This window comes from Sinocyclocheilus rhinocerous, unplaced genomic scaffold, assembly GCF_001515625.1.
Source record: "Sinocyclocheilus rhinocerous isolate Xijiao unplaced genomic scaffold, SAMN03320098_v1.1 scaffold1405, whole genome shotgun sequence".
Classification (NCBI taxonomy): Eukaryota; Metazoa; Chordata; class Actinopteri; order Cypriniformes; family Cyprinidae; genus Sinocyclocheilus; species Sinocyclocheilus rhinocerous.
The window spans coordinates 497,259-513,441 of record NW_015645543.1 but is presented as its reverse complement, the minus strand read 5'-3'; the positions used below and the strand labels follow the sequence as shown (position 1 = coordinate 513,441).

At 35.9% G+C, this 16,183-nt stretch overlaps 1 protein-coding gene across 2 annotated transcripts in view; it reads right to left on the bottom strand.

Moving 5' to 3' along the window:
- Positions 1 to 9,604: 9,604 nt before the first annotated feature.
- Positions 9,605 to 16,183, bottom strand: part of LOC107706485 (ankycorbin-like) — a 46,961-nt gene continuing 40,382 nt past the window's right edge. The window contains exons 13-19 of one of the 2 annotated variants that reach the window (XM_016510208.1): positions 15,847 to 15,969; positions 15,252 to 15,353; positions 13,428 to 14,969; positions 13,186 to 13,335; positions 12,550 to 12,615; positions 12,331 to 12,399; positions 9,605 to 11,351 (exon numbers count right to left, since the gene is read on the bottom strand). In XM_016510208.1, the coding sequence (XP_016365694.1) occupies positions 11,343 to 11,351; positions 12,331 to 12,399; positions 12,550 to 12,615; positions 13,186 to 13,335; positions 13,428 to 14,969; positions 15,252 to 15,353; positions 15,847 to 15,969 (2,061 nt within the window). In that variant the 3' untranslated portion in view covers positions 9,605 to 11,342. Of the gene's footprint in view, positions 11,352 to 12,321; positions 12,400 to 12,549; positions 12,616 to 13,185; positions 13,336 to 13,427; positions 14,970 to 15,251; positions 15,354 to 15,846; positions 15,970 to 16,183 lie in introns of those variants that run through there. The other variant, XM_016510207.1, reaches the window with a different exon arrangement.

The window sequence follows — 16,183 nt, the reverse complement described above, 5'->3', positions numbered from 1 at the left end:
TGAATCATCGCTCCGGCCTGACAGGGCATCATCACAGTATGATAGGGGCGTAACATTTCTGTCACACGCTTGAGGTATTCGGCCAATCACAATGCACTGGATAGCTGGCCAATCAGAGCACACCTCGCTTTTCAGACTGATGAGCTTTGTAAAAATCGACGCGTTTTTTTCTCAGAAAGGCGGGGCATAGAGGAGAAACAATAATGTACATTATATGGAAAATAATGTGTTTTTTTAACCTTAAACTGCATAAACACATTGCATTACACCAAATACACAACATAATGTTCTTTTTAGCAACGTCATATGACCCCTTTAACATTAACTAAGATAAAAAAAATGTTATTTTAGTATTTTTACATTGTTAGTTAATGTTAATAATGGAGTTCACTGATGGTAACAAATGAAACATTATTGGAAAGTGTTGCATTATCGTTATACCCCTGAATTAAAACTATTAAAAATAATTTTTGTTCATTTAAATAAAACTGAAATAAAATCAAATAATCAGATGAAAAACGTGAAAAACTAAAATTAGAAATGCTGCCTTGGCAGTGAACTGAAATATAATAAGCTGAAGTACTAAAATTACTCAAACTAAAACTGAAATAAAAACAAAGCTAAATATAAAAAATATATTTAAAAACAAAAATGAATAAAAATGACAAGCACATAAAATACTACACTAAACTTAAAATAAATAAAATAAAACTTAAATAAAATAAAATAAAACTTACTAAAACTTAAAATACATAAAATAAAAACAAAATCTAATTCAAAGCTAATTCAAACTGAAGTACTAAAATTACTCAAACTAAAACTGAAATAAAAACAAAGCTAAATATAAAAAATATATTTAAAAACAAAAATGAATAAAAATGACAAGCACATAAAATACTACACTAAACTTAAAATAAATAAAATAAAACTGAAATAAAATAAAATAAAATAAAACTTACTAAAACTTAAAATACATAAAATAGAAACAAAATCTAATTCAAAGCTAATTCAAAATATGAATAAACATTATAATATATAAATAACAGTGGACCACAAATGTATAGTACTGTTACTCAATTACTAAAAATGGCTTTGTTCTCTGTCTAAAGGGCTTAAAATATCATATTTTGGTAAGCTTCTTCATTTGCTCCATTTGCTTCTACATCAAGGTGGTTGAAATGGTAAAAATTAATTAACTCAGGGATATTTCACCCAAAGATCTGTCATCACCATCATGACGTTCCAAAAATGACTTCCTCTCTTCCTTCCATCAAGATTTTCAGTGAATGACTTAAATTTCAAACTGTTCCTCTGGCATAACTTTATGGTGAATAAATAATGACAGAATCCTAATTTTGGGGTGAACTATTCCTAACATGCATAAGATTAATATGTTGAATCCAACCATTTGCTCTCAATTACTATATTTCATTTGTTGTTGATTTCTCACACAATAAATATGCAACAAATTGTCCCTATAAAAGTGAGGTTAGACTTTTGCCTGCTGTGAGAAACACAAACAAGAAACCAGCAAACCTCAAAACCACTTAGTGAAGAACGAACCAAGATTACTGTCATTTAGAAATGAGTGTTCGGTTGGACACCTGGGGGGGAAACTGACCAGCAGATAATACTGCCTAATGTGATTATAGTAATATGATTTAAAAATCCCTGGATAGAGCTGAAAGCTCAAAAATGCTCAAGTGTCCAAAAGAGTGATGACCTGCCTCATTATCTTAAAAACGGATGGGCTGTTCACTAAGGGAAATTGGAACAAGATGAACAAAGCATGGCATACTTACAGAGTGGAAAGACATTGAGCATCGGCATGAATATTTCAGAGCCATAAAGGTTGGATTTCATCAGTCTGGAAGTGCTGTCAGAAAACATTAACTGAGCATAACCTGTAAGACACAACACTGCAATAAATAACAGCCAATGGACATTTACACATATCAGCTGCACTGTCAGTTAGCTTTGTGATGCTCTGTACTTTAAAATTATATTTAGTAAAAAAAAAAAAAAGACAGCTATTGTTGCCAGAAAGTAACTCTTAAAAATAGAATAGAATAGAATGGAATAGAATGGAAAGGTCATTTCAGGAAGTATGGGATATATATTTTACAGTTAATTAACTGATATAATGTTATTAACCTAGCAGCCATAAATAAATAAAAGAATACAAATCAATGGTAAAAGAAGGCAACATGATGACTTGAAGTTAATCAAAACTAACCTTTACTTGCCTTATGACTATTGAACATTAACAGTTTGCGTTTCTACACAATTACTAAACATCATCAGGGTAAAACACATGCCATTAAAAATACCTAATTATGTCATCAAAAACTTTTATTTTGGATGCGATTAATCTCGATTAATCATTTGACAGCACTACTATATACACTGCCGTTCAAAAGTTGGGGATCAGTAAGATTTTTAATGTTTTTTAATAGAGTCTCTTGTGCTTATCAAGGCTGTATTTATTTGATCAAAAATTTAAAAAAAGACTAATATTGTGAGATATTTCAATTTCTAATATTGGTTTTCTGTTAATATACTTTAAAATATAAATGATTTCTGTGATCAAAGCTGAATTTTCAGCATCATTACTCCAGTCTTCAGTGTCACATGATCATTCAGAAATCATTATAATATGCTGATTTATTATCAGTGCTGGAAAGTTGTGCTGCTTCATTTTTTTTGGGGGGGGGGACTGTGATACTTTTTTCTGGATTCTTTTATGAATAAAAAGTTAAAAAGAACAGCATTTATTTAAAATTAAAATCTTTTCTAACAATATGAGTCTTTACTATCACTTTTTATCCATTTAACACATTCTTGCTGAATAAAAGTATTCATTTATTTCAACAACAAAAAAAGAAAGAAACATTTTTACTGACGGTAGTGTACATTGTAACACAAGATTTCCATTTTGAATAAATGCTGTTTTTTTTATATATATATTCATAAAAGAATCCTGAAAAAAGTATCACAGGTTCCAAAAAAACATGAAGCAGCACAACTGTTTCCAACATTGATAATAAATCAGCATAATTAGAATGATTTCTGAAGGATCATGTGACACTGAAGACTGGAGTAATGATGCTGAAAATTCAGCTTTGCATCACAGGAGTAAATTATATTTTAAAGTATATTAAAATAGAAACTGTTATTTTAAAATGAGCACAAGAAACTTCGGTAAAAAATATTAAAAATCTTACTGATCCCAAACTCGGTAGTTTATTTTTTAAAAATAATAATAATTAACATATTTTACGTTTCGATATCTGAACCACGTAATCTGTGATACACTTCTCTTGTTTTAATGCTTAAAAGCTGCATGCTGCATCCATGACATCTTATTGTGAGCAGACACCACAGAAGAATGTTATTTATTAGGCACTGATGAGATCTTTATCTCCAGCTTTCAAATACTTCTGAAGCATTATCTTCTTCCCCCCGGTAGTTTGGCCGTATACCCAATAACATAGTGGGCACGTGATGCTTTGAAGTATTCGGTTTGTATTCTTCCCTTCAGCTTATCTCGCCTCCCATAACCTCCAATGAAACGTCAATAGCACCCAGTGTCATCCAGAACAGTTTACTGCAGGAAACTTCCTCCAGACTGTATCTAAATGTTTGAAACTTACTGTGGCTTCGGTGTGAGTCGGTCACAATCATGAGACTCTAATGCTGTGGATCGGGAGAGCGTGAAATATGCAGGAAGGGTTAGAAGAGTCATCAGTATCAGTTTTCCGAGAGAGATATGTTGTCAGGTTGAGGTATAAGTCATGGATGAGCTCTGGGAAAGCTCAAACACATTCTCGTTTTAATCAAAGTTCTCTGTCAACTTGTCAACATGCTAGACACCTCTAGACTTAAGCAAATAGACTTTGCAAATGAGAAAGACCTAATGGACAAACCTCACAGTGGAATTCAAGAAGTCTAATGCTGAACTAAAACATACTTTGTCTAAATTCTAATGAGAAAAACACACGGAGCAGCTAAAAGCATTAAGAAATGTCATGAAAACAGCATCTTATTTAGTCCTGTCTATCTTTGGTCCGTTTCTACCCAGACACCAGTGGGAGGTCTTCACCTCCCTGACGGATCCTAAGCTGAAGCCTGACCACTTGTAGGAAACTCCACCGCAGGGCTCTCAAGTGTAATAAAGGCTCAGGATGATCCGTTTACATGAGCAGCTGTGTAAATGATGTCAAGATTTTCCAGGAAACCGCTCCGGGTCGTATTTGCAAAATATTCGACCTGATTCATCATTTACTAACGAGACTTGACGTTGCTTCACTTGATTTATCTTTGCACAAAAACATCCAGGGCCCACAGATTAGTCATCTTGCTTTGACTTTTCTTCTTCTTGAGTTTCTACAACAGACATCACATCCAAGATCCATTTCTGCTTGCGGTCTCAGCTGCACAAGATCTCAGACGTTCTGGGTTGTTAGAGTGTTTTTTGCGGTGTCTCACATGTTCAGTTATGAGCACGGTCCAATGGACCTGATAATTCCCTCTGTTTATTTCTCCTGTGTGGTATCATCTGCTCATATTTAATTGCACTGGATATTTAAGACTTCTTTTTTTTTTTGCTTGACCTTAAATGCATTCATTTAAAGCTTGCAGATGTAACTGTGAGGCTTATCTAACAGGTAACAAACAGGACTTTTTGTAAGAAATTGCATGCCAAGTAAATAAATGTAAAACTTTTATATGAGAAAGAGGGACTCATAAATCAATGGTGAAACTTGCAAGAGACTGCCAATGAAATTACTAATAATAACATGCTAAATGCGAATGGGAAATATAATTTGGTGTCAAATGTTGCACTTTTCAAAGACATGCAATAAGTCCTGATTCCATTTCCCTTCTCTCTTCCCTTCTTCTAAAAAAAAACAAAAAAACAAAACAAAAAAAAAACAGGATTTTTTTTTTCAGGCCAAAACATATTATATAAAATGTATTTCAGGTAAAAACATTTCCAGTCTTTTAGTAGCCTACATTTAGGCTAAATGTAGTTTTTTCTATGTTCAAATGTAACATACAGTATGTTTATGAATGTATTGTCTTGAAATACACACACACACACACACACACACACACATTCCTATGTTACATTTGAAGAAAAACTTTAAATACTAAATACTTTATAGTTTATCTTTTTTTTTTTAGATAGATAGATAGATTAACATTATACTGTCAATGAACATTTTACACATTTTAAATTTAAAAATAAAGTGTCATTTTCTCTGACACACCAGTTTCAGGTCTTGGAGTCTCTACTAATGAGCTGATGACCTGAATCAGGTGTGTTTGATTAAGGAGACATGCAAAACTTGCAGTGTTGGGGTGCCTCCAGGATCAGGGTTGGGAACCACTGCTCTACAGTATTTGAATAAATGGTTGTGGATTGCAAAGCATGTGCTATCTATTGTGAGCTCCGGTGAACACATCAGGGGTTCTTACCTTTGTCTTATGGGAAGCAGGATGTGGGATTTCCTACAAAAATCAATGGCTGCTCATAAACACTCAGCAGCACCTGTGTGGAAGAGTATGAGAATAAACAATTCCATGTTTTGTTAAACAATAATTCAAGGCGACATGGAAATATAAAAAATGATGACTGGTATTAAAAAGTTTCCAAACTACCATTTAAAAAAGTACATTTGTGGCATTGGTCATTTGTACAGATGGTATCTGGATCACAGATAAAAGGAATGCAAGACTTGAGATTCCAGATTCAAAATAACACATTCACACTCATGAGAAACACATGGGTCTAGTGCAGTGTGATGGATCCAGCCTTATTACTTAGACTTACAAAATAGATAAATAAATAAATATCCTAAAATGAGAAATTTGCTATTTAAAAAAACATGCCTTGACATTTGGCAAGACAGCAAAGGCGTATCGGTTTGGTTACGTTGCTGTTGAAATTTGAGCTAAGCAGTAAATTATTTTTTATATTAGCCATAAAAATAACTTGAGTGAGATATTTGCAATGAAAAACGAGTAACATTTATTATACAAATTTATAATGTTTATATAACGTGTTATGTTGGTCTACTATTAAGTGTCAGAGCCTGCAGAGAAGACTAAAATACTTGCATGCTAAAAAGAACCATTCATTTTTTTCTCTCTAATCATTGTCAGACCCCTGTCAAAGAGTCAAAAGCTGAAAGACCTCAATTAATAAAAAATAAAAGGCCTTCAGATGTTGAATAAGTAGCCAGACTTGGCCACTAGACAAAAAGCCTTTGCAGTAATAATACTTGGCTATGATGAGGTGCTAAGTGACAATTTGCAATCAATCTCTGAAGATCTGACTGAGGAATACAAGCAGTTCTAGAGGGTTTCTAATGCTCCAAGAGATTTCATAACTAGACAAACACTTTCTGTCCTTGGTGTGCTGTTTTTACTGGGGAATCATCTTGTTTCTTTTAAAACTTTTTTTTAACAGTTGACAGTAGCCACTGACTACCACAGTGTGAAAAGAAATACTATGGAAGTCAAGGGCTACCGTCAACTGTTAGGTTATCAACATTCTTCAAAATACCTTCTTTTGTGTTCAACAGAAGAAAGAAAATCATACAGATTTGGAACAGCTTGAGAGTGAGTAAATGAAGAGAAATTAATAATAGGGTACTTGTTACAGATATGTTAAAAAATATTTTTAAAAAGTTTTTTGTCTGTACAATAAAAGTCAGTGAGGTCCAAGAACATCATACAGGTTCTCAGAATTGATCCCAGAATTGTCATGTTTGGGTGAACTATCCCTTTAAGGCTTTTCATTATTTAGTGTCCCATGATAAACCTCATCTGGAGTAGTTGGAATTAAATCAATGGAGACCATAATTTTGATATCGCTGCCTAATCCAGTGAGGTTTTTTTTAGTAAAATCCCTGATACTTGTCTCTTTACTTACATTATCCTCCAAGGGACCATTTGTAAGCCACTGAATTTACATCACCATTTTATAATACCATGAATAAACTTGCAGAGAACATCTAATCCCCACTGCAATGGAGAACCAGCAAGGGAAGGAAGCTTGGTTGTTTGCCAGCCTCTGCAGAACAGACCTTACAGCATTTTCTGCTGTAATAACGAAACTGTATACTGAAATCAAGAACAAACTGCTGGTATTAGCCCAAAACATTACTATACTCTCTAGTACAACTTGTGTAGACTGTAATTATTATTCATGCTACAGTAGTGATTACACAGCAAACACAAAACATTTTTACGACTTTTCACAGTGTGGTATTCTGGTTGCAACTAGATAGGTTGCATTGAGTACCTAAACTAAATTTTTAACTTGTAACAAATTTTTTAAAATAATGTAACCAAAATAAAACATTTCAGAATCATTGTGAAAATAGCCCATCAAGCAGCTCAAACTGCAACTTTTGGGAGACTTACACGTTATGTTTATGTAAAAAAAAAAATTATAATAATAATAACACAATTAGTAAAAAATAGGCAGTACCAAAGCGATATGTGAACTCTGCTCCTGATAAAAGCAAATATTCAAATAATCGACCTATCCATATTTTCTCTGAGATTTAATAGCTAACTTGACATTTCGAACTACTGGCGCAGATATGGAACATTTTGAAAAAACATATTTAATGCAAAAAAAAACAACAACATCTGTCGCATTAAATACATCGGATTTTACGGCGTAAGAATGGGATTTTACAAGGTTTGCCGAATAATCTTGACAAATGAACGTATTGAGTGATTTATCGGCAGTGCAGATCATAACCAACCCTATTGCTCCATATTAGCACGTTTCACGGAACATAACAGCAGGGAGACAAATGTGGTTTCACAAAAAGATGGACAAGAGGACAGTTGGACATATGGTGTCTGCCGTTCCTCCGCCCCAGACGGTTTGATCCACCACATGCCGATAGCGCGGCAGACCCTCGTGAGCCATTTCCTTCACATGTTGCTAACGGTTTTCCACCGACACGACTGGCCTTTTGAAGTCCCTTTTAAGAGCACAATTATTCCCCCTTCCAGACTGTACACTCACTTCTCACCTTTTTAATAAGCCACTCATAGACAAGTGTTTGCCTCTTTTACTTGCTCTCTTTCTTACTTAAAATTACTGAACCTACACACAGGAGCCTGATAAAAATGCTAATTTTAGAAGAAAAATTCAAACAGCACTTAAGAGGCTTGGCATCTGAACTCTACATTTTATTAACTGAATAGAATTTGTTGTATAGCTTACTTTTGACTTACATATTCCTTAGAACTTTTCTAAGGAATATTGGTCAACAGCACCATCTAGCTGAGACAACACTTACTTTGGTGTATGACACTAAGTGTCCAGAGTAGAGTGGGTTGTGGAGGGATTATTCAAGATCATTTCTTTGGACAGGCAAAGAATAACAGCTGAAAGTCTTAAAATTAATCTGTGTCAAACTAAAGAGTTTTCCCCCCACAGAGTTCTAAACCTATAAAACCGCTACTGGTATTTCTGCCATGGCAGGCACTTCAGTGTTTAGTGCTCTAATGTGTTGTCTATTTGGTTGAATTTTATGGTATTCTCTATGAACAAAGTTTGAAAGTGACATTTTAAAAGGGGTCATCCCACAGGGTAAAGTGGTGACATTACCCAGAATTCAGTTGGCATGACATCTGAGAACATTCTGCTGCTGTGTGCTCAGAGCGAGATGGACTATTGTCTCTGGATCGGCCTTCAGGGGCTGACAGTTGTTCTCCATGCCAAAATGGCATCTAGAAACATTGACAGCAGCCTTCTTCATCAAAGCAGCAATTTTATGAAATTACTTACAGGAAATAGAACTCACATGCTGGCCTGTGTTGTTTTTGTGTTTGTTTTCTTTGAGAGAACTATAAAATGGAGACATATCAAATATGAAATTCTTCAACTTGTACAGCATTACTTTTACAACGAAGAAAGCATGATGAAAAAGAAAGCATGAAAGTTCATTTTTTAGAAAGCATGATGTGCAACTACAAATTATCAATATTGATAAGAATCCTACAGCGCTATTAAAAACAATGCCATTACATTAACTTTATTGTAAAACATTATCTATTGTAACACTGCATATTCACATACATTATCTTATTGTAAAAATGTATTAGTAGATTTTAAACATAAGAAATGTATTGCTCACTGAGTTCATGTAACTAATTTAGTTAACTAATTAATTTTTATTTTAAAGTGTTACCACAGAACGGTTAGTCATAAGGTTTAAGGGCTAATTTAAATTCACAGCAAGTTTATTGATGACGCACAAGACGCTTGAGCGTCAAGGTACAGTGATCCAGCAGATTATAAAATAAAATAATAATAAAAACTCAATGCAGAATCACCATTTGCCATGAAATTGAAGCCAGTGCTGAGCTCTTCCCGCCTCTGGGAAGCTGTATTCACATTTGTAGAATACAAATTATGAATCAATAGCTGGAAAGCATTTTGTTGCACAAAATGTTCTTACATAAGCGTAGAACAACCTGTAATATTTCTACATTATTTAAACTACGCTACAGTGACATAACTCACTCCTAATCCCAATTGTGCTTCATTGAAGACAAATAAATACCAATTCATAAGTTTATTAACTATTCAAAAATATACAACAGCCAACAGCATGTTGTCTGACTCAATAACGTACAAATACATTATGAAAAACAACTGAATTGACTATGAACTGATCATGAAATATGACACAAGAGCTCAACAATATCATGGGCATTCAACAGGGCAGTTATTTTTGCCTTTAAAATTTTCACTTCAGAAACTGAAGTTAACAGATATTTGTTGAACATTTTCTGATGCAATTTGGGCTATATGATCTCTGACAATTGTGTTCTGTATTTTTTGTACTTGTTTAGTAATGCAATGGCACTCAGCAAGCAGCTGTAATGGATAAGAAACAAAAAGCAAACATGGCACACAATAGTGTTATTTCTAGGTAATGGACACTCAATTCTTAATTTGAACTTAAACTCAATACAAAACTCCGCTATATTTTCTATGAAAGCAATTACTCCTTATAAACACGTTTATATCATATGTGTCCCTCAAATTACATTCAAAAGCTACAAAACCATACTAAACCAGGTAATGAGCTAGGCTTTAGTGCATGAATAAAATGACATCTGCACCATGCTCTACATGTGAATAGCATGTTTTCAAGTGCTACTATATATTTCTTAACACTTACAACTGTTTAGGTGTCAAAAATCCTTCATATGGCCCACATTTTAGCAACTCCTAAAGTGGGAAAGTGTGTTTATCCCTACACTGATGTAGTACATGTACGCTGAATGTTTAACAAATTCCATCTCATCCTTTCCAATCCTTATTTGTTGTAAAAACCACAACTACACTGACGTGCTAGGGCTAACTCACCCTTCACCGTGTCACTGGAGTCTTTAGTACACTACTAATTACTGTAATTGTTTAACATGCAGTGACTTCATTACTATTACAGACAACATATTTAGGATGTGCAACTCTAAAACTAAAATGTTTTAGTGCAGAAAACTGGTTGGACCAAGCATAATGCAAAAGAAATGTAGTGCCGCTTCATATGTTATGGCCTCCAAAATATTACCACAGGCTTTAAAAATTAGCAGAGGCACATGGACACAACCCATCAGGTGTCCTATAAATGGCAGATTAAAGCTGGCATCGAAGAAAGACTGATTACTGACTAAGAAAAGTGCATTTGCACATGGACAATTTGTCAAAGCACCTACCCTGAAAAAGTGGAGAATTCAACACTACTGAAAAAGGTCGCAATGTCCTAGAACAAACATCGAGCCACTTGACTTTTCACAGCATGCAGATACTACAGGTGGCTGCACTACACTACAACTGAAAAAGACAGAAAACACGGTTGTAAAAGGTTGCAACGGACTGCTATGCAGGCAAACACACATTGTGCTTTGTTTTTGCATTCTACCCCAATGCAAACTGACAAAATAATTAGAATTGCCTCACAACAGGATCAAATACTGATTCTTTTTAAAAAATGTACAAAAATAGAACAATTTTCAAAACAGATTTCAGAAAATCACTGACTATAGATTGTGTTTCATTGTCTGGCACTGTGTGAGCAGAGAGATTGTGCGCACATCAATTGTTTTCCCCTTTTCGTAAATTACTCAAGTTCGCTATACATTTCCAAAATATCAGGGGTAAGCCAATGGTGATTTCAATTGCAGTGCTTGACTACATGTGTCATTCTGATTGAAGGTTTCTGGACTTTAGTTCTCAGATGAATATCCTTTGATCACTGTTTTTTGGCAGTTCATGAACAACTGCAATACTGGCTCGTTCACTTGGCCTCGGATGGCATTTTGCACATTACAAGTATTTGCTTCAAAGCTTTTTGCACATCTTCATCCATCTGGCCCTAAAAAGAAAGGTTAGAGAGTTTAAAAGGGCTATTCTGAACTAAGAGAAAAAAACACATACAATTTAATAAGTTAACAATATATGGATGGAATCAAACTTGTTGATATTTGTACACTATAATATGAACTGATTGTAAATAAATACAGACCTGGACAGCATAAAGAAGGTGCATCCGGTAGACTGAGACAATTTCATGGTGACGTTTCTTTGACTCCTATTGTGAAAAGAAAGCAACTACTTTGAATATGTTTGGAAAGCAATTTTGAACATACATATGGTGCATGTCATGCTCATGCAATACCACTTTTCATTTTCTGTTGATTACACAATACTGTTCAAATATTTGGGGTCAGTAACATTCTTTTGAATGAAATTAATACTTTTATTCAGCAAGGATGCATTAAAATGAACAAAAGTAACAGTAAAGACATTTATGTTTCTGTTATCTTATATAAGATATGTTTACATAAAAGCCATCCTTTTGAACTTTCTATTTATAGAAAGAATCCTAAAAAATGTATCATGGTTTTCATAGAAAAATATTAAGCAGCACAACTGTTATCAACATGGATAATAACAAGAAATATTACAATTGCATGATATTACTGTTTTCCCTGTATTTTTAAATAGATGAGGCCTTGGTGAGCATAAGAGTCTTCTTAAAATTCATTACAAAATTGTACCATCCCCAAATTTTTGAACAGTTCACTTGCTATATTTCTTATAAAGAAACAGAAGATTAGATGCCTTGCTAATTTAAAGCAGAACAAGGTTTGTAACATACAGCAAGCTGATATTGCAGTTGTTTGATCTGCTGTTGGAGCGAGTCCACCTGCTGGCTTTGCTGTCTCTTAGGGGTGCTAGTGTACGACAGCTGTGAAAGGCTGTTCAGAGCTCGTTCACTTGGCCTCGGATGGCATTTTGCACATTACAAGTATTTGCTTCAAAGCTTTTTGCACATCTTCATCCATCTGGCCCTAAAAAGAAAGGTTAGAGAGTTTAAAAGGGCTATTCTGAACTAAGAGAAAAAAACACATACAATTTAATAAGTTAACAATATATGGATGGAATCAAACTTGTTGATATTTGTACACTATAATATGAACTGATTGTAAATAAATACAGACCTGGACAGCATAAAGAAGGTGCATCCGGTAGACTGAGACAATTTCATGGTGACGTTTCTTTGACTCCTATTGTGAAAAGAAAGCAACTACTTTGAATATGTTTGGAAAGCAATTTTGAACATACATATGGTGCATGTCATGCTCATGCAATACCACTTTTCATTTTCTGTTGATTACACAATACTGTTCAAATATTTGGGGTCAGTAACATTCTTTTGAATGAAATTAATACTTTTATTCAGCAAGGATGCATTAAAATGAACAAAAGTAACAGTAAAGACATTTATGTTTCTGTTATCTTATATAAGATATGTTTACATAAAAGCCATCCTTTTGAACTTTCTATTTATAGAAAGAATCCTAAAAAATGTATCATGGTTTTCATAGAAAAATATTAAGCAGCACAACTGTTATCAACATGGATAATAACAAGAAATATTACAATTGCATGATATTACTGTTTTCCCTGTATTTTTAAATAGATGAGGCCTTGGTGAGCATAAGAGTCTTCTTAAAATTCATTACAAAATTGTACCATCCCCAAATTTTTGAACAGTTCACTTGCTATATTTCTTATAAAGAAACAGAAGATTAGATGCCTTGCTAATTTAAAGCAGAACAAGGTTTGTAACATACAGCAAGCTGATATTGCAGTTGTTTGATCTGCTGTTGGAGCGAGTCCACCTGCTGGCTTTGCTGTCTCTTAGGGGTGCTAGTGTACGACAGCTGTGAAAGGCTGTTCAGAGCATCCTTTAACTTCATAACTTCCTTTGAGAGCTCATCAATCTGTAAATAATTAACAAACATGACGCTTTAGTTGTTAACATGACACATCTGCATCAGTTGGACAGAAATGAGAGCAGGAGAATCAAAATCACCTTTTTATTCTTCTCTCGCTCAGATATCACATGGTTTTCCACCTGCTTCTTCAGCTGGACAACAACCTCCTGAGCCTCCCTGTACTTGGTATTCAATGCACTGCACTCCTGCTCCCTGCTCACTGCCAGCTCCTGTGCTGTTTCTCTCTCATTTCTGGCGTCCTTCACCTCCTGCCAAGCGGCGGTCACCTCCAGAGCCATCTCATCCTGTTTCTTGAGAGCATCCTTCAGTAGGTGGTTCAGGTGACTTATCTCACCCTCCAGCGTCTCCCTCATCTGCTCATATTCCATTCGGGATAATGAATCATCTGGAGTTACATCCTTCTTAACTGTCAGTCTGCTCTGCAAAGCATCCACCTGCAAGGTCTTCTGGTCGAGCTGCTCTTTAAGAACTTCAACTTCCGACTCCAGGTTCTTGATGGCATTCCCCAAGGACGCCACAACCTGGGTGTGGTCTGCAATAGCTACAGATGATTGAGCCTGGATTTCGGCGTCTTGTTTAACCTGGGCTATTTCTTTAAGTGCCGCTTGATGCTTAGCCTCAGTGTCCTTCAATACCTTCTGCATGTCCTTCATCTTGAACGCCAGCTCTTGAATTTTCTGCTCATGCTCCTCCTTGATGACACGGGCCACATCTGCCTTGTCCTTAGGCTCTGAAGCTTTGGACTGCAGCTGGTTGCGGGCGACGCTAAGCTCGCTTTTGGCCTCACTGTACGATTTTGAGAGCTCCAAAAGCCTCCGCTGCAGCCCATCGATAATCTCGCCGAGCTCTGCCTTCATCTCCTCAAAGTCTTTGGCAGCAGCCTCCACCGGCACAGTGCCTCGAAGGGCCTCCTGGAGCATCCTGATCTCCTCTTGAGACTCCTTGTACTTCTCGATCAACAGTGCCTTCTCTTGGTTGATGTTCTCCACTAAAGTGTTGTAGGTGTTCTTCAGTTCTTGACGCTCTTCCTCGGATAGACGGCCACGTTTGAGCTGAGTCTGAAGATCCCTTATCAAACAAGCATCTCGCTTTTCCTCCTCGTGCGATACGGCCAACTTTCCCTTCAGTTCTTTGACCTCCTGCTCCAGGCAGCTCTTCAAATACTGAAACTTCTGCACCACATTGTCCTCTTGTGTACTCACAGAATCTCCCCTCATCTGTAACTCTTGCAAAGCTTCCTGGCATTTTTGGGTATCTTCACCCATGCTTTTAGATGCAACTTCAATTTTCTCAAAGTCAGTGTTTAGTCTGGCCTGAAGGGTGCAGTTCTCCATTCTGGACTCTAGAAGTTTGGCCTGCAGATTCTCCAGCGCGTTCCGTAGCAGTCCGATTTCTTTATCCGCACTCAGTCTTGTGTCATCCTCAATCTCATGCTTGTTTGACGAACCACTGATGTCCAGAACAGACAACTCTGAAAGATCCTCTTCGTCACCAGTATGGATATGCACGTCGCTAGAGAGCTCAAAATCAGCATGGGTGGAGTGGTACGAGGCATTAGACTCAATGCTGTTTGGACGGGAACTTCCCTGGCCTTCCTCTCCTTGTGGAGCTGGACGTTTCTGCTCGGTGAGAAAAGATAATGACTTGCAATGCACTTCCTTATTTCCAAATGCTCTTTGCTTAAAAGTGCTGTGTGCAATTTCAACCAACCAAACAAATTTGTAAAAATGTCCAAACATGTTTCCCAGTGTTTACACAGGCCGTCTTAACTCGGAATACTCACTGTTTGAATGGCCTGACATAGCAATATTTTCTCCAAAAGAAGTCATCCTACAAAGATTTTATTTAACTGAAAAAATTACGTCATCTGTAAGGTAATCACAATTTTTACGGTGAGTTACCTTTATTATTTGGGCAAGTTGCTGGTTTTCCAGAGAGAGAGAGGCTATCTTTGCTTGCAGGGCTGCAATCAACGTTGAATCTGCGTTCCCAGAGTGCTCAATCTGTTTCAAAACAGGAGGATAACAAGAGATTATTTTACAACATATACTTTTTTATTGGGCCTTGGACACCAAAAATTCTACAAACAGATCTGTTATTACACTGAGAGAAGTCATGCAGACCACCACAAAATGTACTTAACATAAGTGGCTGTTTTGAAGTACATCATTAATGAACACAAAACACAGTGTCTCTGGGCTTTCAATGCTTACTCAGGACTCTGTAAGGTCACATAAAAAAAAGACCCAAAGGTTTGCGTCACCAGTTAAAATTCAAACATGATGCGCAAACTGAAACAAAACTCATTCACAAGTTTGAGTCCAAAACCAGTGGTGTGGAAGAGAAGTCTGCTTTTGTGTCCCCTAAAGCAAGGTCCTTCACCTGGCCAGGGCCAGTAAAAATGCAGCTGTTAAAATGGGTTCCAGAGAGCAAAAGTGGCTGAAGATCAAAGCAGCTGCCGCATGAAGGAATATTAAAGGGCTGTGCTGTACTCGCCTTGGGCTCAGTCTGCTCCACAATCTGCTTCAGATCTTCAATGGTCTCGAGTAGCATGCTTTTTTCCTCATGCAATTTTTCGATCTCTTCCTTCAGTACAGCACTTTTCAGCTCCCCCTCCCCCTCAACAAACAGGAAGTGAAGAATACCAAGTTAATCATGTCATTGAATAATGAACAAAAAATAACAGCAACATAGCTATGGATTAGGTAACACAACCTAATATGCTGCCTACCTAGACATTTCAAATGGTAAGTACTGTATGAATGTTTGGCAGACAGCAACAAAAAATAAATAAATAAATAATATATATAAATAAATAATATATATATATATA